Source organism: Hypomesus transpacificus, chromosome 9 (genome assembly GCF_021917145.1).
Source record: "Hypomesus transpacificus isolate Combined female chromosome 9, fHypTra1, whole genome shotgun sequence".
In the NCBI taxonomy this organism is placed as follows: domain Eukaryota; kingdom Metazoa; phylum Chordata; class Actinopteri; order Osmeriformes; family Osmeridae; genus Hypomesus; species Hypomesus transpacificus.
In genome coordinates, this window is record NC_061068.1 from 15,629,840 (window position 1) to 15,652,824 (window position 22,985).

At 42.5% G+C, this 22,985-nt stretch overlaps 3 protein-coding genes and 2 long non-coding RNA genes across 13 annotated transcripts in view; 4 read left to right on the forward strand and 1 right to left on the reverse strand.

The window, feature by feature from the left end:
* Nucleotides 1-22,985, forward strand: part of LOC124471292 (NACHT, LRR and PYD domains-containing protein 12-like) — a 1,476,309-nt gene that overhangs the window by 1,202,057 nt on the left and 251,267 nt on the right. The window lies entirely within an intron of this gene.
* Nucleotides 1-22,985, forward strand: part of LOC124471307 (NACHT, LRR and PYD domains-containing protein 6-like) — a 332,215-nt gene that overhangs the window by 58,942 nt on the left and 250,288 nt on the right. The gene's annotated exons all lie outside the window — the stretch shown is intronic.
* Nucleotides 14,770-15,676, reverse strand: LOC124471401. Of its 2 annotated transcripts, none has more exons than XR_006956532.1 (3): nt 15,588-15,676; nt 15,358-15,411; nt 14,770-15,084 (listed from the first exon to the last, which is right to left on the reverse strand). It is a non-coding gene; the product is annotated as an uncharacterized LOC124471401 (long non-coding RNA). The 2 variants fall into 2 exon arrangements; XR_006956533.1 differs by having other exon boundaries at nt 14,771-15,081.
* LOC124471334 lies at nt 15,111-16,747 on the forward strand. Its single transcript, XM_047025816.1, has 2 exons — nt 15,111-16,581; nt 16,680-16,747. Exon 1 carries the CDS (start codon nt 15,127-15,129, stop codon nt 16,579-16,581), a length of 1,455 nt encoding a protein of 484 aa, XP_046881772.1. The 5' UTR covers nt 15,111-15,126; the 3' UTR covers nt 16,680-16,747.
* Nucleotides 18,110-19,375, forward strand: LOC124471405. The gene is made up of 5 exons (XR_006956536.1): nt 18,110-18,164; nt 18,260-18,310; nt 18,436-18,626; nt 19,069-19,163; nt 19,287-19,375. It is a non-coding gene; the product is annotated as an uncharacterized LOC124471405 (long non-coding RNA).

The following is a 22,985-nucleotide window of genomic DNA, read 5'->3' on the forward strand; positions in this document are numbered from 1 at the left end:
TATGTACTTTATACTCTCTACACACACTGTACTTGATGTACAGTATACTCTCTATACACACTGTACTTTATGTACTGTAAACTCTCTATACACACTGTACCTTATGTACTGTATACTCTCTGTACACACTGTACTTTATGTGTCGCTTTGGATAAACATGTCATTTTCACACATTCACAACATGTTAATATATGAACATTTTTAAACATCTTTTTATTTTTCAGTCAGCTCAGGGGAGACCACAGGGGGGCCCAGGGACATTTTTACAGGGGCACTGGCCCCTGTAGGCCCCCGTGTAGAACCGCCACTGCATTTAACAAGTCCCATTAGTGCTTAACCTCAGACCCCAACAGAACTGGTAAAGTACAGGAGGAACTCCCAGCCTGACTTCCTGTCCACAGTCCTGTGCCTCCTAACCTGACTTCCTGTCCACAGTCCTGTGCCTCCTAACCTGACTTCCTGTCCACAGTCCTGTGCCTCCTAACCTGACTTCCTGTCCACAGTCCTGTGCCTCCCAACCTGACTTCCTGTCCACAGTCCTGCGTCTCCTAACCTGACTTCCTGTCCACAGTCCTGCGTCTCCTAACCTGACTTCCTGTCCACAGTCCTGTGCCTCCTAACCTGACTTCCTGTCCACAGTCCTGTGCCTCCCAACCTGACTTCCTGTCCACAGTCCTGCGTCTCCTAACCTGACTTCCTGTCCACAGTCCTGCGTCTCCTAACCTGACTTCCTGTCCACAGTCCTGTGCCTCCTAACCTGACTTCCTGTCCACAGTCCTGTGCCTCCTAACCTGACTTCCTGTCCACAGTCCTGTGCCTTCAGGAAGCGTCCCGTCAGGTCCCTCCTCCCCGTCAGAAGACCAGACGGCCCCAGGACACCGGTCAGGGTCTCCAGGTGCTGCTGTACATGTCAGGCTGTCCAGACAAGATAAGAGTAGAGAATTAGACAAAGACCTTGACCGGCCAAAATACTAGAACTAGCTTACTAAGATCAAAACAGCCACCACTGTATACAATGTGGACTGAATCTCATGTCAAATCAGGGTGTCTCACGGCAGAGAAACCTAGCGAACGTGTTCCTTTGTTTGATGACAATAAAGAACCTTTGCATCTGAACTTGATCTCAGCCTCTCCAGAGCCTATTTGAAGCAACCTGGTTTGTGCAGCGAAAAATTTTGTAGCATTTGTAACAAATGTAACATTTGTAGTATGAGAAGGCTCAAAGGACATATTTCGGTGCCTGCATGAGTACCTGTCTTATCTCACCTCCCTGAGAGCCCTGCATATCCCAGACCTGCTCAACAAAGGAGCAGACCTGATGTCACGGGGATGAACCACCGTTGGGGGTGGATGGACGAGGCCTCTCCCTCAGTGGAAGGATGCTCTCCCAAGCCGGAGGCACGGTGAAGAGCCCACCTGTGATGGGAGGTCCTCTCATGGCTTGGCTACTGGGAGGAACCTGTTACACTTTACTTTTACATTTATGCATTTAGCAGACGCTTTTATCCAAAGCGACTTCCAAGAGAGAGCTTTACAAAAGAGCATAGGTCACTGATCATAACAACGAGGTAGTCCCAAACATTGCAAGCAGCCAAAACATGAAGCATACATTGTGAAAAAACCAAACATGCAACTGCGGCAATGTGGGCCGTGAGGGAGAGCTCGTCATCCATGGTAACCCCAAGGTTCCTGGCAGAGGATGAAGGGGTCACCGTCGCAGATCCCAGGGTGATTGACAGATCATGGGAGATGGAGGGTTTAGCCGGGATGATGAGAAGTGATGTTTTGGCGAAGTTCAGCTGGAGGTGGTGCTCGGTCATCCAGGCGGAGATGTCTGTGAGGCAGGCCTCAATCCTAGCTGAAATCCCCGGATCAGTCGGGGGGAACGACAGGTACAGCTGCGTGTCGTCAGCGTAGACGTGGAAGGAGAAGCCATGGGAGGTGATGATTGGTCCAAGTGAGGTAGTGTTCAGAGAGAAGAGGAGGGGGCCAAGGATGGAGCCCTGTAGGACACCAAGGGAGAGCTGGCGAGGGCCTGACAGTTGGTCTCCCCAGGAGACCTGGTAGGATCTTTCCGACAGGTAGGATGAGATCCACTGGAGTGCAGTGCCAGTGATGCCCATCTCAGAAAGTCTGGAGAGCAGGATCTGGTGGTTAACCGTGTCAAACGCTGCAGAAAGGTCCAGCAGAATGATGACGGATTACCTGGAAGCTGCTCTGGAAGACTGGAGGGCAGTGGTGACTGAAAGAAGGGCAGTCTCTGTGGAGTGGCCAGTCTTGAAGCCCGATTGGTTGGGGTCAAGCAGGTTGTTCTGAGAGAGAAAGTAAGACAGTTGGTTAGATACAGCACGTTCAATTGTTTTTAAGAAGAAGGGTAGCAGTGATACCGGTCTGTAGTTCTGGAAGACGGCAGGGTTAAGGGAGGGTTTTTTGAGTAGAGGGGTAACTCTGGCCTGTTTGAAGGCAGAGGGAAAGGTGCCGGAGGAAAGGGAGGAGTTTAGGACATGGAGAAGAAAAGTTGTGATGGAGGGGGAGATGGTTTGAAAGAGAGGGGAGGGGATAGAACACAGAGGTCTGTCTGAGGGGTCACATGATCCACTGTGAGGGGTCATGTGATCCACTGTGAGGGGTCATGTGATCCACTGTGAGTGGTCATGTGTTCCACTGTGAGGGGTCATATGTTGGAAATATTTAAGATGTAACACATTTATCCTGTATAACAGGCCTGGCCAACCCGCGGCTCCCGAGCTGCATGCGGCTCTTTGCCTGGTCTCGTGCGGCTCTTACATTCATATCGAATTTTGTGTTTTTTTTATGTATGTGTGTTCAATGTTCATGTTGAGTTCAATATTTTCACGCGAAACGTGTTTGGTGTGGACCAACATAAAACTCCGTGCTGAGCTTGGAGGGAGGGAAAACCTTGTTGTTGAGTAAACAATTGGTGTCAAGTGCGCTCTGAAAATGGCAGGGAAAAATGCTCAGCAAAACGCAAATATGAAGATGAACACAGGACGTTTTTAACAGATTGTGAGAGTTCTTTTTTTTTGTTGAACGTAATGGCCATTCTGCCTTATGCCAGGTGTCATTAGCGCATTTCAAGGCTTCAAATCTTCAGCGCCACTTCAACTCACTCCATGCTAACATTGACCAGGAATTTCCTAAAGGGACTTAATTTCGCAAGAACAAGGTAATCACTTTGAAAAGTCAGGCAGAAAAGCAGATACAGTTGTACAGTTGTTTGTTGTCACCTTAGTCTTATCTTCTCTTAAAGTAGGCCACACACGTTCCGCATTCTGACACCTCAGCCTCTGCATGGGTTGTACCATGTGAGGGAGTTCTCCCCTCCCAAATAGAGTTGGTTGGGTCCATAGCCCATCTTTTCCAAAAAGATAGGCTACCGACAGCGGGTAGGGTGACCAGAAGCATGACCCTGAAAAGGAGGACATTTGGGTCCAAAAAGGAGGACAAAGGGTCAAAAAGGAGGACAACCCTAAAAAGTTGTTGACGAGGGGGGGGGGGGGGGGGGAAGTTGCTTGCTGCGATACGCTGAAGTTGCTTGCTGCGATACGCAACTCCTTGTGGAGTTGCGTATCGCAGGCATGCTTAAAGCCCCTTTCCCCCTACTACTCACGTCAATGTCAATGCGACAGAACTTACAGAAGGTATGATATTGATCTTTGCTGCTCTTATGGCAAAGTGGAGTTCTGAACTCCACGTAGGTTAGAAGGAGGTCTTTCTTTTTGGCATCGGAAAACTTACCCGAGTGGTAAATTGCGACCGTGGGCAGGAAGAGTCAAAAAGGAGGACGAAAGGGCGAAAAGACGGACACGCAAGAGCGGTCCGGACAAAAGGCTGGAAAACCGGACTGTCCGGCCGAAATCCGGACGTCTGGTCACCCTAATAGCGGGGCCGGGGGGCCGTTACCGTAACGATACGCGTCAGCGAGGATGGATGGAAGCATGGCATCACTAGACAAGGTTTTACCAATTGAAAAACGTCAGTTTATTTTACATTTAGCTCAAAAAACTGTTTTGCGTTCAAATAATGTCCAAAATTTTTTGTTTGCACGCTGTGCACGCTCGCATTAAGTGTGGAAGTCCCTATCTTGCATAACATCAAATCCATACGTCCTATGGGGCTAAGCCCAGAATGTTTACAACGAGAGAGAGAGAGTGAGGAAGGGATGGGGCGATGTTCACGTGTGCCCGTGTGTAGGGTGTGGCTCTTTGCAGTAACAAGGTAAAAAAAAATGGCTGTTAGTCTCTGACTGGTTGGCCACCCCTGTTATAGATCATTGTTGTGTCTTATTGATACAACATAGATGCAATAGCAAATAAGTCTGGTGAAAACTTGAAGATAAAATGAATGTATGTGAAGCTGACCTACTCTGATGGCATTCTCTTGGCGGCTCTTTGGTCTTATGACCAGTGGAAAGGGAGGAGGGGCTTTTAGAGCTTTTGGAGGGGCTCTCTGAACTCTTTGTTTTTTGGGGGGGGCGGAGGTTGCTTTTGAGGTAGAGGAAGGTCATCTTCCTCTGAGGACAAGTGTGATAAGGATGATGAGGGTGATGGTGTCCTAAGCCGTTTTGGTCTAAATATGTAAATAGACCATTGTTAGAATTGTTCATGCATAAGAATTTGCAATAGAAAGAAGGCTAATGGTAACATTTTCAAAGAATCACACAGTTCTTGAATTTGGTGTGATGCAGACAAAACTCAGTTTAAAATGATGATGATTTCATAGTCAACAAACATATGTGCTCACTTTATCCCTTTTCGGATTGTTTGGGTTTCTTGCTCTTTGTCCGTGTTGAGGTCTGATGTTGCACATGACCTTTCCCACCGCTCTTGAATTTTGTCAATTGAATCTGCAAGCCCCATTTAGCATGTTAACCATTATTTAACAGTTACGTAAACTTGTGGGTATATAATGATAGTAACAAGTGACAATATCAAAACAAAATCAGAGGTTATTCATTTAACTTATTAGACTTGATTGATGCATTAAGGGCTCTACCTTGAAAATTACCTGATTCGAAGAGAATGCGTGCAGCATACTGTTTCCATCCCTTCAAGGGTTGTGGGACAAGCCTCTTTTGAACACTCCGGAGAATTTGAACCTTGTCCTTATAAGGGGGCCACCAAGCAAGCCCATCTGAAAACCACTCCTTTGCCAGCGGCCCAGTTCTGTTTTCCTCTATAAAGAGTACTATTAGGTACAAATTGAGCCTAATACAAAATGATTCACACAACAAAAAGTGTATTTCAATCAGTAATCAGTTGGGCATAAATATACCACCTGGTACAGGTGGCGTGATGAATATACATTCATATATATTCAGTAAAGTAAAACAGTAAAATATCAAACAATCAATTTAATATGAAGACAACATAGTGTAGGTTGATAAATACATTTTCAGGTAATCACTTACTGTTCAGACTGGCTAGGAATTCAGGGCAGATCAGGGGAAGATGCTCTGATGAGTGGAGAGGCTGCAAGAAGGGATGAATGAATGATGGATCAGTCTCTGCTGAATTTACGTAGTAAAGGAATTTTGATTGGTGGGATTCGGGCAGTTTGGAGCTCAAGGTTATCCGTACAACCTATGTATATGTTCAATTACTGTAACCTGTTTAGCTGTATACAAGTACTTACTCAATTAAATTATATGATGCTAGGGGGTCGACCACATTGAAGCTTATTCCAAAAGATGATGGCAGTGGAAGAGGCTGAGAGATGTACATTTTGTACATTTAGCAGACGGTCTTATCCAGAGCGACTTACAGTAAGTACAGGGACATTCCCCCGAGGCAAGTAGGGTGAAGTGCCTTGCCCAAGGACACAACGTCATTTGGCTCAGCCGGGAATCGAACTGGCGACCTTCAGATTACTAGCCCGATTCCCCACCGCTTAGCCACCTGACTCCCTGAGATGGTGAATTGGGCAGGGAGAGGGGTGGTTAACGTGTAGGGGTGTATGGTCAGTCAATGTGTATAAGGGGCACAGCAACAAATTGTCTTCCATGGGGTATTAGGAAAGTACGGTGGCCCTGAAGTGCAAATGACACCCCCTAATATGAGTACGTCCCCCAAATGAAAATACTCCCCCCCAATACGAGTCAACTCCCCCCAAATACATATAGATACCCAAATAAATGTCCTGGTGCACGTAACTCTGTCAGGCTGTTGCATTTTGTACTTCTGTCAATCAATTTCTTATTTCTTGTCAGTTAGCCTACTGCATCCAATCAGCGCTAAAGTGTAGTACCTACCCTTTCCGTTCAGAGTTAATGTAATGTGTTTTTTGAGTTAATGTAATGTCGTTTTCCATTTGGGGGAGCGCGTTTTTGTATTGGGGGGAGGTGAACAAGTCATCCGATTTGGGGGGAGTTGACTCATATTGGGGGGGGAGCGCGTTTTTGTATTGGGGGGAGGTGAACAAGTCATCCGATTTGGGGGGAGTTGACTTGTATTGGGGGGAAGTATTTTCATTTTTGGGGGGAGGTGAACAAGTCATCCGATTTGGGGGGAGTTGACTCGTATTGGGGGGGAGTATTTTCATTTGGGGGATGTACTCATATTAGGGGGTGTCATTTGCACTTCAGGGCCACCGTAGGAAAGCCTTCCCTTCTACCAGTCCAATGTTGCAGTGGTGTGTCGTGTCCAAGAGGCTACCTACTAAATGTATGCCAAATGTAGAGGATGGCATGGGCTATTCGAAGTAAGACTCTTGATGGGCAAAATTTGAGAAAACTAGGTACACCTAGGTACAATGATATTTCTGATCTTTCCTACCTTTCCTTGAATGTAGACATGGCTGTTGGCTTGGTCCAGTTTAAGGAGGAAGAGCTCTGTGTCATATTGGATGTACTGTTTTGCGCAATGAAACAATGGTGGCAGAGGCCCTGATGTGTGCTCTCTCCTTGCACCTAAACTTTCCACTCTCTGCACTTTTACAGATGCTTTCTCTGAAAGCTTCTTCTCTACTTGACTGCAGGGAGATCCTGGTTTCCTCACAAGCTTCTTTAGCTTTTGCATGACATTTTCGAACTTGAAGGCACTGAAGGAGTCCAGGTTCCCATGCACCTTGACGTCTTGTGCAAGATGCACAAGGTTGTGGACATTGTAGGAGAGGTACATCTCACCATACAACTCCCCAAAGTGCTGAACAAACAACACGAGAGCCTCATTCCCATACTCAGTGTACTCCTCAAGCAGTGCCTTGTTTGACAGTATGAACACTCCAACAAAAAGAAGTAAAAAGTGCTGGTACACTGCGGTATGCAGGAGGTCTTTAAGGAGGACAGGACCGGTATAAAGCAGGAATTGGCGGAATTCAGACGCTTTCCATCGGTCTACCTCCTTTAGGGATCTTGGCCTTCTCGCAAAACAGCCCGATCACAAATGGCTGATGCTGGGGAAGGTTCTTGATGACTCCAAGAATGGGCCAGAATTGGGTGGAAGAACTTTTAAAAACTGGCAACCCGTCCACATTCACTTGGAGTTCTAAGCAGACACCACACGCCAACTTGCATTTATTTGCCTCCAAAGTGGTCTTCATCGACTTCAGGACTCTAAAGTAATGGTATGTCCCACCAGCCTTTTCCTTGACAACTACTGACTCTGACGGTGCAGTCTGCAGCAGTGTTCTCGTATCAACCGGCAGTGATGGATGATGGTACTTCAGAAATGTCAATCATTTATTCAATGCGCTGTGTGTTATATTTTCTTCTAATGCCCAGGTAGCCAAATTCCTTTCCAAATGATTCCCCTCGTCTTCGCTATCAAAGCTTTTGTTGTCGGAATCCAAAGTGTCTTCAAACTCCTCCAGCTCAGCAAAAGATGATAAACAATCCATAAAGTCTTCCTCAACATTAATTGGAAATTCATTGCAAGTATCAACAAATTCCTCTTCATAAGCCTCAAAGCCAGTGTGGATAGACTCTAATTGCTTGTCAACCCTTGCCCTAGATTTCCGCTTCAATGTCCAGTAAGAGGGTGTATTTGTCATACTTTACGCATCAACATGTACACATCAGGGAAAGAAAAGAAAAAGCATTCAATACTACGTACAATGCCACTCTAATTCACTTAATGCTACTCTATTGTAAAATGTGACACACATACCTTATTGGCCGGATGGGATGGTCCGCAGGAGAAACAAAGTTTCATATTACTGTACTGTGACAAGATAGCTTCAAAGACAAGGATATCATATTGCATACGTTTTCAATCACACCCATCACACATCTCATTGTCAGGTTTTCATCCAAGTCTGTTGAATCTGTGTTTAGTCATTGGCAGATTAAATTGTCTTACCATCTTTGACCACTAGATGTCATATTTATGTACAAAGATAAGTGTATAAATGTATTATACGTTGTAAACTACTGTGAAACAAGGCAGATTGTTTACAAATTACACGGAACATGTAATTTAATATAAATGTTGTTATTATTAATTGATATTAAGCCATATTGAATTTGAAGTTCAACTGTGTATGTTTGCTCGAATACGAAGATAGTTAGGCTACTAAATAGGTGACTGATTTGAAACACGTCATTAACTTGAATAGCTCAATTAGCACAGCAGTCGGTTGGTATTTTGTCTGTTTTTGCTCTCAGGCGATTGAATCCCACTTCATGCGGCCTTTCATTTTTTTAATTTGGTCTCCATTTATTCTGTCGTGAATGGCTGTAATGTAGTGCTCACTTATACTTGAAAGTCTAGATGTAGGTCTATTGACTTTTTTCCTCAAAGAGGTCAAGAGATATGACGATATATATGCTATCTTATCCTAACCAATTCGCTAGCTAGCTAGCTGCTCAGTAGGCTAGTTCAAGGCTCGAGTGTGGACAGCTGGTAATTATCACTTTGCATGTTCTGTCTTTGGGGATTTAATGTTGTAGGCTAACGTAGGCAGCAGAATTATGATTTACCCTGCAGTGCACGAACCAAACTGGTCTTTGATGGTATTGTCAGCAACATCAATGCTGAGCTTAATGTGGGGTTTCAAAATGTTCTATTGCAAGTGGTGGGCTACATTAGCTGTCACATCTGGAATGTGACTGTGTACTGTTATATATTTTTTTTTGTGATAGCCGTTAAGATTTCTGTATGAAATTCACCCACTGCAGATAACTATGTACAAATATGGTCCAACTTGTATCTGAAAATACTATAGTATTGTACTACAGCTTGTTAACTGCTGCAACACTCCATACATGTTCCCACGTTTTGCATCAAACATATCAAAGATGTCAGACATGACAGACAAATATTAGTTTATTTTGACATTCTTCATTTGAGGGTTTTCTTTTTCTATGGCTCTGGTCGGCACCAGTCGAGGAATTAACTTCGAGGTGAATCACTCGTGATAATATTAGTAGGCCTATTAGTTAGATTTGACGTCTGCCAATAACATATGTTCAAATAGAAAACTTGGAAATAGACTAATGATAGAATACATGAAGTCGTTTATTTTTACTTTGTTCTTTAATTCAGTTTAGGGTTTATAACAAATATAGCAAAATATCTCTGTTCAACGTAGCCTACAATATGATAAATAGCCTGAGCAATAATAGCCCATAAGAATTATCAGACCAATTTAAGCACCTGTACAGGAATGTTTACACATTTTACGATTATATTCCAAACCTTTATTTGCTCGTTTGATTATTGATAACTTTTTAATATTATAAACTCGTTGTTGCAACGAAATCAAATCAAGCAATGTAACCTACCGCTAGACTGCCAATGTTCGGGTCCTAATTGGGCTGCATGAGTACAAAATAACCCACATCGGACAGTATCAACACGTGGAATTAACCTGGAAGAGGAGTCTCATTCGTGATGGACAAGCGTGAATGGTAAGTTGTTTATCATACAGAAGGCCATGCTTAGTTTAGATTAATCGTTTTGTTGTCCAATTAATATTGTTGTATACGTTATGTCGAGTTTTTTTTGGTTAACCGTCAGTCTCGTAAAGAGTAAGTTAACATTGACTCCCCGCTCGTTAGCTACAGATAATCGCTCGCGCAATGCATTTGATGTTAGCCGTTACAGCACTGAGGTCTTTTAACGGTCACATTAGCATAGAAAACCTTATATTACATTACATTACCATTTAGTCATTTAGCAGACGCTCTTATCCAGAGCAAGTAGGGTGAAGTGCCTTGCCCAAGGACACAACGTCATTTGGCACGGCAGGGAATCGATCCGGCAACCTTCTGATTACTAGCCCGACTCCCTCACCGCTCAGCCAATTGACTTACCACAGTACAGTACAAAAGTGTGACTTACCACAGTACAGTACAAAATTTGATTATTTTTGTCGGAAATTAGACAAAAAGATACTCTTACAAGTTCCCCAGCTAACACACGACGTAACGGCAACGTTGTATGTTGGTACTTTTTGGTCGGTTCCTGACTTACCAGCTAGAGACGTTGTGGTTACATCATTTGACGGTCATTTCATTACCAGGAGTTTTAAACCAGATCTTACCAATCCATGACGTTGTGGTTACGTCTCCCAATGGTAACTTTGTGACCAATTATCCGTTGGTCACAAGTCACCAGCTGGCAACTATAGTTAATACAGTTACGTTGCCCATACGTAACTAGGACGTAATTTGATGACTAAACCTTTGTCACCAACATTACACACATATAAGAATTGCAATTCCTCTGAGACATTTTGTATGGAGAATGAAGATTAATAAAATGATCAATGTTTAAAACAGTTGTATGATTTTAATAAGTAGGCCTAGCTATATACAAGCACATTATAGCTTAAATGAATAATAGCCTGCATTGTTACCTTTAAATAACTGGAATAGCCTACCATCTAAAACATTGGTGGCATCAAGGGTAAGAGAACATAACCATATTACCTATCAAGTCACAGATTAAAAACTGTCATCAGTTTCATTGTTTTACTATGGCGCATTATGGTATTATTATTCTGAGAATTACATTTATTGAGTATGATTAGTCTATTTATATTCAGACAGTTACTTCAAGCTGGAAGCTCAATTATCAATATGTCTGAGTCCTTGTGTGTCAATAAACCTGGAGGAACATTATAGTAATGATGAAGCAGTATTTTTGTTCATACCAAACCCAACTACACTATGTTTGGCTACAATCAATATTCTGGCTACAATCAGTGGACTGGCAAAAGTAAATGTATTAAAGGTTGTGGAGGCACTGCTGACAGCTGATGAGGGAAAGGCGAAGATGGCAGACGTGGAACTGTCGAGGCTGTGGCGTGGTTGGACAACAGAGGAGCGGTAGGCAGTCTGGTGTGACGTTCCTGAGGCAGAGGGAAAAATGACTGGCATAGGTGATCATTGACAGACACGCACATGCCACAGATGGTTTGAGTCAGAAAACATAATTTTGTATTGCAAACCAAAACTTTCAATGTAGAATAAGATACGAATGTATACTTTTTGAAAGTGGTAAACGGCCTCACAAGGTGAGTGTTCTTGGAGTTACATTTCAGGAGATGCAGCTCTTCCTTCGTGATCCTATTGCCATATGATGGGAAGTAATGTTATAATATATATCTCTTGGGTAATGTTATAATATAAATGTCTTAGTTAAGACAACTACTGAAGTGTAACACATTTCATTACCAATGTTTCACCTTTCTTGCACTGAGGTTTAAGGGACCAGGAGACGTTTTCAGAAATGTGGACACCGGGGAAATTGAAACTGGAGACAAAGATATGTTCTATGAGGGTAATATTCGTTTTACAGTAGTATCAAGTAGATCAACATCTATATATTAAATATGATTGGTCACAAAGTTACTTTGACAGAATGCATGTCAGTTACATCAACAGTCCATGAGTGAAAAACATACTTGTACAAGTTTGTAACATGTTCCCAGTACTACTAACACAGTACTGGATTATACAACACGTATGGGACAAAAGTCTATATTGGTTACAGAAACGCAATACACCAAGCTGTCTGAATAGAGCCAGAGACTGAGCTTGCGGGTCGGCACCTGCCTATGGTCGGAACGTCTCGTGGATAGTTCAACAACATTCAAATTCTGCTAACGTTATTCTTCGCAGTTGTTGGTGGATTACAGAGAAACAAGACGTACAGTATTGACCTAGAGATAAAAGTTGAAGTTTAGCTAGTATTTATATAAGTTTTATTACAGTCGTTATTTAATCTTTTATATAGAGTAGCATAGCCTAATCGTTTTTGATAGTTGTTATTAGCGTTAGATAGTGTATAGATTAGCTTTTTGTTTTTTTTAGCGTAAGAATAGTTTAATATTATACGTAGTTTAATCATTCGTTTTCGATTAGTGTTTTTAGTGTAATTTATTGTAGATATTTTGCTGTATATTGTAGTTAAATTAGTTTTAGCGTTAGATATAGAGCTAGCTAGAGCTAGGTTTGTACGGTACGGTACAGTAGCTGACCAAGACCAACAATCAGGTGAGACTACACTGGTGTACTAGTATGTAGTTGTACATGTAGCTAAATGTAAAGTATTTAATCGTTGATGGGGATGTGAAAGATTTAGCTATTAATCAGATTTTTCTTACTATAACCATTTGGTAAGGTCAGGTTCCCTATGCTAATCTGACAGTTATAACCTCGGAGCTAACGGCTAAACGCAATTGCACGAGCGAATGAACAAGGTAGAGCTAGCGAGCTGGGTGTCAACGTTAGAGCTAACGTACTGATCAGCCTTACGTTACTCGCGGTAACCTTCAAATACGCGACATCATGATACCTGATAAACGAATATTTATGTGACAATGGCACCATTAATCTACACCAAGCATATCCTTCTGTATGAAACAACTTACCTCTCCCTAGTGTTGTGGATGATTCCCCTCGTTCAAGTGCATTCTTCAACTAGGTTTGACGCCAAGTGGCCGGAACTTCCTAGGTTTGACGCCAAGTGGCCGGAACATCTTTAAAGAGTGCCGTAAATAATTGTAAATTATTTACTGCATATTTAATAAATTGTTTCCCAACTGTACTGTTGCCAAGCAACAATTACATTTCCCTGAACAAGCTTGCTTGCTACTTTAGGTCTCATGACACTGCAAGCCAGCTATTTTGTTTCATGTACATTTATGTTTCCATTTATTGCGCAACCAGTGAAATAAGGTAATCTTTGCTGCCCAAAGTGTGATACAATCTAAAACACAACAATTGTTGTTAAATAGTAAATAGTACGGTGGCCCTGAAGTGCAAATGACACCCCCTAATATGAGTACATCCCCCAAATGAAAATACTCCCCCCCAATACGAGTCAACTCCCCCCAAATCGGATGACTTGTTCACCTCCCCCCAAAAATGAAAATACTCCCCCCCAATACGAGCCAACTCCCCCCAAATCGGATGACTTGTTCACCTCCCCCCAATACAAAAACGCGCTCCCCCCCCCAATACAAGTCAACTCCCCCCAAATCGGATGACTTGTTCACCTCCCCCCAATACAAAAACGCGCTCCCCCAAATGGAAAACGACATTACATTAACTCAAAAACACATTACATTAACTCTGAACGGAAAGGGTAGGTACTACACTTTAGCGCTGATTGGATGCAGTAGGCTAACTGACAAGAAATAAGAAATTGATTGACAGAAGTACAAAATGCAATAGCCTGACAGAGTTACGTGCACCAGGACATTTATTTGGGTATCGAAGCATGTAGCATAGGCTATGTATGCAAAAGCATAAATTGCTATGTTAAACGTAAACATCGATAGCCAAACAACTAGTCCACGTAACTCTGTCATTATCATGAAATTAATCGTTTTGATTTGAAGGAAAGAGGAAACATTAATGTTTACAATTCAGAGTCATTACACTACTCTTTATTTTAATCAGGGTCATTCCTATGAAATAATCTTAGATCTGCTGTTAACGTTTCACAATATAAGTAGCCTATGCGCACGCTAAAAACGCAGTTGAAGGAATCAGGACTTTTCAGAAGAAAAAACTGATAGTCCACTACAGAAGAATGAAATGCCACAATGACAGAGTAACGTGGACCAGGATAGTTGTTTGGCTATCGATTTTTACATTTAACTCGAAATACTTTTGCCTAAGAAGCCTACTATTTGCTACATTCTTCGATAGCCAAACAAATGTTCTGGTGCACGTAACTCTGCCAGGCTATTGCATTTTGTACTTCTGTCGATCAATTTCTTATTTCTTGTTAGTTAGCCTACTGCATCCAATCAGCGCTAAAGTGTAGTACCTACCCTTTCCGTTCAGAGTTAATGTAATGTGTTTTTGAGTTAATGTAATGTCGTTTTCCATTTGGGGGAGCGCGTTTTTGTATTGGGGGGAGGTGAACAAGTCATCCGATTTGGGGGGAGTTGACTTGTATTGGGGGGGGAGCGCGTTTTTGTATTGGGGGGAGGTGAACAAGTCATCCGATTTGGGGGGAGTTGACTCGTATTGGGGGGGAGTATTTTCATTTTTGGGGGGAGGTGAACAAGTCATCCGATTTGGGGGGAGTTGACTCGTATTGGGGGGGAGTATTTTCATTTGGGGGATGTACTCATATTAGGGGGTGTCATTTGCACTTCAGGGCCACCGTAAAATAGTCTACAAATTTCTCAACAGAATGAGTGATGAGAAGCAAGAAAGATCAAGGCAATACCTCCGATCCTGGAGATCAGCAAAATGTGTGCTCAAAAAGATAGACACAGAGCATCTGATTGATGACAGCCACATGGGCAACCACATGGACGACACTGAAAACATGTCATCCCCACAGTCCATTACAGCATCATTAGAGTTGGAGGAATACTTGCAGGATGACATGGAGGTAGCCTTGGACGATGATAGGGGAGAAGCCTATGAAGACGACAGGGAGGTTTACGTTTGAGGATGATGGGGAGGTACCCACTGACCTTGAGGAAAGTAATGATGAGGAGTCCGACCAAGAAAACAACATAGAAAGTACATCACTTGCATCAGATCTGGCAACCTGGGCCACTCACTGTCAGGTGAAGAACAATGCCGTTGATCAGTTGTTGAAGATTCTTCAGAATCATGGCCACTCGGATCTCCCATCCTCCGCTCGTACCCTGCTAACAACACCAAGGCAGGTAAATACAACACAGAAGTCTGGAATGGAGTATCTGAATTATCCATTGCGTGATACATTTCTAGACACCCTGAAGAAATACCCATTTGAACAGCTGACTGACTGCGACACAGTTAATCTGTCCTTCAACATTGATGGATTGCAGCTGTTCAAGAGCTCAGGGAAGGCAATGTGGCCTGTCCTATGTGCTGTCCACCTCAAGCCCATCACTGTTTTCCCAATCACACTGACGTGCGGAAACAAGCGGCCAACCGACCTGCATTTTTTAGATGACATGGTGGCAGACCTCAATGATCTACAATCTAGTGGCCTGCAACACAGAGAGAAAACATTTAAAGTTAATGTTCTTTGCATTGTGTGCGATGCTCCAGCAAAAGCCTTGGTCCGTAACACAAAGCTGTGCTCAGGTTATTACGGCTGTGATAAATGCACTCAGAAAGGACAGTGGTTTAACAGAGTTACATATCAGGAAACAGAAGAACTCACCCTGCGAACAGACGAAGCATTCAGACATCAAACCCAAGAAGAGCACCATCATGGCAACACTCCCCTGCTCAACTTGCCTATCGACATGGTAAAAGCCTTCCCCATTGACTACATGCATCAGGCATGCTTGGGTGTCATGAAAAAGCTTCTCCTCATCTGGAGCAGAGGAGAGAAAGGTTGTAGAATGTCTGTGACACAAATACAGGAGGTGAGCAGCAGGCTTCTTCACCTTAAACCTGAAATTCCCTCAATCTTCTCCCGCAAACCACGAGGTCTTGAAGAGCTGGAAAGGTGGAAAGCCACGGAATTCCGGCAGTTTATGCTGTACACTGGTAAGGTGGTGCTGAGGGGAATTCTGAGGGATGACCTGTACCTCCACTTCTTGTCCTTTAGTGTGGTGATGTGCATTTTAGTGAGCTCTACGACTCTCAAGCAGTATTCACAATACGCTCAACAACTACTGCAGTACTTTGTTGTGAGAGGACGGGAGCTTTATGGCAAGACGTTTCTTGTGTACAATACGCACACAATGCTCCACATAACTGCAGATGCCGTTTTGTTCGATGGGTTGGACAACTGCAGTGCCTTTAAATTTGAAAGTTTCTTGCACACCATGAAGAGGATGGTGAGGAATGGAAGATGCCCCCTTTCCCAGGTGGTGAAGAGGATCGAGGAGAGAAAAGAAGAACCCCTGCAAGTGCAAAAACAGAAAATTACAAATAGCCCAAAGGACAGAGCGTTCGTGCTGGATAGTGAGGAAGGCTGCGATGTCATTGATGAGACAGAAAAAAATGGGTGCCACCTGTGCCGTGTATATAGTAATCCGCAACCACTGTTTTTGGAGCCTTGTAACTCATCAATCATTGGAGTGTTTCAATACAAGAACACAACCACAACTATGAGATGGATTCCCTGCGAAACAATAAAGAGTATCGCCATGAAGACACAAATGGGGGATAAAACGATCTTCATGAAAATCTTACACAAACTATGAGTATGTATAAATGTTGTGAAAGTATACTCGCATAGTATATTATTTACTATGGAAAGGGTAATGTTTTAAGTAACTGTTTGTCTTACTATTTTCAACAGAATGTACTACATTGTAGAATTCCTTGAGGAAAACCTGGTGGGAATAGTGGCACAGTGTTGGACCTATGAAGAAAATGAGGTAAATGTCATATTCTAACAACCCTTGCTAACTATTTATACCGTGGCGTTGTTGAATACTCGATTCTGATTGGTTGCTAAACTTTTCAAGGGCATACATTACTTCTTGATAATTGTTGACAAGGAGATCTTGGATAATTAATTGTAAAATGTATGCAAGTAACATTTTATATTTATATTATACAGTAATTACAATGGTGTTTTATGCATTTCAGCAACAATACAGCTACTGGCCACCATCCAACCTGACCAAAAGGGCAAAAAAACAGGAGATCCCGGATGAGGAGCTGTGGATCAGCAGAAGAGTCCGGATCTTTGCGGCAACTGGTCAGTTGAAATCGACATAAGCTTTGTACAAAAATGTATTCATTGTTTAACTCTAACTGTAGCTATTTGATTTGACTTAACTGTTACTATTTGATACTTCAGGTGATTTTGAGAGAGCACTCAGATGGAGCAAGACAGCTGAGGACAAGTCTGCCGTCGAAACGGAGGAGGACCAACCGAGAAAAAAGAAAAGACCTAACAAATTTGGAGACAGCAGTGAAGGTAAGAACTTACCAAAAACATATTTGGTGTGGTACTCATTTGTCTGCTGCTGAAACGAAACAGAAAAAAGGATTTAGAGTGAGATCATGGAAAACAAAGACTGTGTGTTAGGTGACCTATTTAGATGAGGGTTCATCATGGGAAGTTGAGCCGATGAAAAAGACAAAACGTCGAGGTAGGTATACAATGTATACTCATTCAATAGAGTACTAGACCATTGAAATATGGCTAAATGCAATAACTTAATAATGTGCATGCTCTTAAGATGGAACATTTCCACGAACCAAAGCAACTACAGACTCTTTAAAAAAGAAGATAGATATAGGTAAAGTCCTCACTTTTTGTCTTTTCTGTCTTTGTTTATTATTTGTTGTCTATAAAAAAGTTATTATTTACTAGCCATTATGATAGTCCATCAGTTTAATAGACAACTGCATATCTTTAAACTTTACATTGTGACAAACTTTCAAATCTGTTTCCAGCTAAACTTCCAACCCCTCCCCGGCCAAAGAAAGCAAAAAGTACGGCAAAAAACAACCAAGTCACTCAAGATACACAGTATTTGACAGAAATATTTCACAGTAATCAATTACAAATCTACAACATAGAAAATACTGTTGATTCGATAATTCTACACATTCTCAAATGTATTCCCATCTATGTCCACAGTCTCAGATTCATTCCCAAACCCTCCACCTCCGACCCTGGCAACAGATGGAACTGATGGTAAATAATCTAAATTAATAATGTCACTACCATTGCAAAATCATTTTCATGTATTTTGTATCTGTATTTTGCTTGCAGATGAACTACCAGAATCCCAGCGCTCCATGACTCTGACCCAGCATTTTGTCGAAGGTAAACTGACCATTTTACATGAATTGATTTTCGAACATTTCCTAAGAAAACACAGACTTTCATATAATCACGATATTGCTATGTTGCCAAATTAGACAAGAGACCCTCTTGGCCAGCGACAGCTTGGGAGCCAAGAAAACTCCAAGGTATGCCTTTTTAAACATCATATTTCAACTTAATCTACCATATAGCCTAAAGTAGCCTAATAATCGCTAGCATGTTTGCAGACACTGTGACCGCGGTGGTAATGGAAGGTGATTCATAATTACAGATACACCACAAGTTCTCCTTCGAAAGGTGGAGACAATTGAAGCAAGCCAGAGGGAGATACTTCTTCTGTTGCGCAGGAGCCAGGGAAGACAAAGTGAGGAGCCAGCACTCAACTTTGTTGCGGCACAATGCGTAAAAGACCTTCAGGATCTTGAGGAGCGCCTCAAGATGAACGAGTTCAGAAAGAAAGTGGTAGGTCGCTAGTATAATGCTTAATTCAAGTTGAACTGTCCTGTAATTTATAACCTACCTAATTTGGTATATTAACTGCCAACATAAATTAAACAGTTTAAAATAAGAATTATGTACTGTTGAAATTGCCAGTTGAATGTGGTTACCTTCAAGGCCTGGTTATTTTCAATAGATTCACCATCTCAGCCTCACTGGTGGGGCCACTCCTGGAGAGTGCGTCAGGAGAGTGATGCGGTCGGTGGCAACAAATGCTGTCTGGAGCTGCTACAGCTTCAAGGGGAAAAGGGAGAAGTTGCCTTTCATTGGCACAACTGTGTGCACAACAATTAAACGTTGAGTCTGAGCACTTCTTTCTGTGAAAGAATCACATAAAATTTCTTAAAATTTTGATGATCTCACTTAACACTGAATGTATATGTTTGTGTTGTCTGTCCAATTGCAGAAGCAGTTATGAAATGGAAGGCAGGGCTGGGAGAGAAGGAGGTTGAGATCCTGATAGGAGAGACTTTGAAACATGCTCCAGCACAGACCATTAAGGTAACAAATAGCAATGGGCAGTTATATTGTATCATGTTTAAAATGACAGATTCAAAGCTAGACAGGTAAAATAGGGTGGACTTGACACTCACCTTTTTTGTTTGTGTATTGTTTCGTTGATAGGCGCAACTGGTCTCTTCAGTTGGAGGAGTATAGCTGCTGGAACCACGGCCTTCTTTTCGACATGTTTTCTTTTTAAATAAAGTTCTTGCATATAACTTGGTCCAGTAAGTCCCTGTTTCATTTACAATTACAACATAGGATAACGTTGTGTGTTGGTATGGCTGGGAGCTCGAAATAATTAATGACTCTCTGTAACACAGTTAGTTGTAATCCCAAGTAACATCTAGGCCGACTGCTACAGCAACACTACATTCATAATTTATGTCAATCTGCCATGCAAAATATCGGCTTTGCTTAAAAACGGCTAGGGGATATCTGCCGGAATAGTTTGGGGCAAATGAGGACTGCTAGCAGCTAATGCAAGTCCGCCCTAGAATAGGCTGCGGTTTTCAATTACCTGTTGATGACCAACTGACAACTATGAAGACACGACGTTGTCACGACCATCTGACAACGTAACCAAATTACGTTGTCGTTACAAATCCTCGACTTTCACTTTTCTGGTTGCCACGACGTATTGTAATTACGTTGTGGCGACGAAAGTTTGGTCATCAAATTACGTCCTAGTTACGTAAGGGCAACGTAACTGTGTTAGCTGGGTCATACCCAGGGTTCTAAATTAACTTTTTTGATCACGAGCCAATTTGTCTGGTAACTTTCTAAAGTTACCAGCCAAACAGAATTTCCACTAGCCAAATTCTTTCCGGTGAAAATAAGAACAATTATGAGTTTCACTGACTGCATTTGATCATTTGATGACATTGTTGGCATGAAAAACACAGAAAATGAAGTAAAATGAAGCACAGAAATATGATGCAAGGGTAGGCCTATGTGAAATCACCAACACGTGACTAAGTAAGGACACGATTTATTGTAAATGTACGGTGGCCGACATGTGCAAACGCGCTGCAAACTAAGAAAACACATGCATACAGACAAAACACAAGCAAATTAAGAAAACATCTTAATTAATTTGACAACACATGCGTAGCATTCAGCAAACGCGCTACAAATGCGCACAACACAAATACATAAACACGCTGCAAATACGCGTTGCAAAAACGAAAGCACGCAAACCAAGAACGCTGCAGTACATAAACGCGTTGCCAAAACGAAAGCACGCAAACCAAAAATGCTGCATCCAGTTTTCACAACGGAAGTTTTCCAGGCCTCTAGGGGGAGATCCAAGTGGAACATCTTGATTTTTGGCCCCATGGAGCGAGAGAGAAAGAGAGAGCATATGAAAAGTTTGTACTAACATCGAAGTAAGTCTTTTGAAAAACTGTAAAAGAGGAGGGGCACGTGTAAAAATGAATACAAATCTTTTTATTTTGCCTCTTTACTTCGATTTTGGTCCCCTTATTCAAAACAAACTTCTCATCTGCCCTCTCTGGTTCGAAAATCACGCTCTTCCACTTAGCGCTCCTACTAGAGGCCTGGAGCTCTTCCGTTGTGTTATCTGGATGCAGCTTTTTTCTGTTTGCATTTGTTTTCGGGGTTTGCGTGCTTTCCTTTTTGCAGCGCATTTCTATATTTGCAGCGTGTTTATGTAGCCCATATGGTTGTGTTGTATGTATTTGCAGCGCGTTTCTATATTTGCAGCGCGTTTTGCTGAATGCTGCGCATATGTTGTCATATACATGAAGATGTTTTCTAAATTTGCTTGTGTTTGTAAATTTGCGTGTACTTTGTCTATATTTGCAGCGCGTTTGCACATGTCGGCCACGTATAAATGGCTAAAACGTCAATTCGCATCATGATGAGATTGACTCCTGCCCATGCATTTACAGTAACGTTTTGTCCTAAGCAGGCTATAATTAAACTGACCCAATATACTCTTTATTAGGAACAGTGTATATACATTACACTAGACTGTGTCAGTAAGCAACATAATTTTCTTATACGTAGACTACATGCGGCAATCCTTACAAAACATGACAACATTTTCATTGTCAAACACAAGCCATTCCCGACCTGTCAGACATTTGGCATTACATTTTCTTTTCTTCGTTTCTCTAGTGCTATCAATATCCTCATCCCCTGCCTCGTTCCTCTTCTCGCCCCCAGAACTTTGTCCTAACAACCGCCTCATTAAGTTAACTTTTTACTTTACTACTCTAGCTAGCTCTTATTACCTCCTATGATCCGCTATGCTTCGTTTGACTTCTTCCTTGTGTTTTCTGGTGGAAACTCTGTTCGTTTCCACGGTTTCTCGCGCTGGTTTCACTTCAACTGCGCGCAGCAGCCAATGGGCGTATAAAACGTTATCACGTAGCATTACGGCACAATGTTCATGGGAAACTCAGGAAATACTGCCAGGGGGATAAATGACTAGCCTGACGTTGTCATACTCATAATTCTAGTCAGAATATGAGTCTGAGAACTCTCCGTTGGGCTTTGACTACAGGGCGTGTTTCAAACGAGTCTGGAAAACAAATGCCTTTGCTCAATTGGATAGATCTACAACCAATCAGAGCAACAGAGTATGTGACGTATGTTAAGCACCGCATAGTTGTTGTCAACAGAACTGAACTACAAGTAGACTTGAAGTATGCTTGAAGAATGAATACAACTGATTTTTGCCGGTGTTGTAAAATTAATTTAAGGGTAAGGGGAGTACTTGTTCACACAGTCAACCTTTTTGAGCGAAACAATAAAGGGCAATGCATATACGAACAAGTTCTCCGTTTAGGATTACAACTCCACAAAAGAAAAGGAGAAACCACAATGGCCACTAGGTTTTCATTGTGTCCCATCTTCTTCGCAACCATCAGGGCCAGCTGATAAATTAAACTTTTACCGAATCCGTAGGAAGGACGGCAAAAACATATTTTCCATCGACAAATGCCTTGATTGCGTCTCTCTGTTCCTCTTTCAAAATGAATGCGCTGTTGATGTCTTCTAAAACAGACTCGATAGCAGACTCATAACATCCCATATCTCCAGCGGTAGCCATGTTTGTTCAAAACGAATTCAACTTAAGCGCTGTTTTGTGACGTGGGTGATTACGTTACTGTTGATCATCTGTCCATCATCGTATAAAGCCCACCCTGGCAATTTCATTGGTTCGCCCAGATTCTGGTTTTCTGTAGTTGGTCCCCAATACGAGACCCTCCAGACCCAACTTCCCGACCAAATTCTCTTTTGGGCGGGGAGAAGTTGGGCTGGCAGCCAGGCTACATAGGAACGCCCTCGTCTCCGTGGAACGCCCTCTTCGAGCTCTCCATCAGCCCTCGTAGAGCCTCTGAGAGCTTGACGTGCACCTCCTGAATTTTCTAACTATCCGTTGTAATTTGGGAGAGCGACGGAGAGCTACGGAGACCCCCTTGGCTATGATTGGTCAGTAATGCGAACCGCTTGCGTCAGGGGCGGGGTTGCCGTGATAAACAGGACTAACAGAATCCTTTGACCGCCATTGCTGTAAGTTTTTACAATTCACATTTCAGCTAAACAGTACATGTAAATCAGCATCTGAATTAAAATGTGACGAGAAATGGGCAGTGTAGTTGCTGAAAATGTGCGAATGTTATTGATGAAACGGCTAATTTGTAAATTTGCTCCAACTTCTCGTTAACCTAGGTAAATAAACACTCGACGACGTCTCACAAAAAAACATTGCGCCACCTACTCTTCTGGCGGTGAATTGTTTTCAGCACCCACAGCCTACGGAGAACCATAAACGCAGTCTATCCGTCCGTA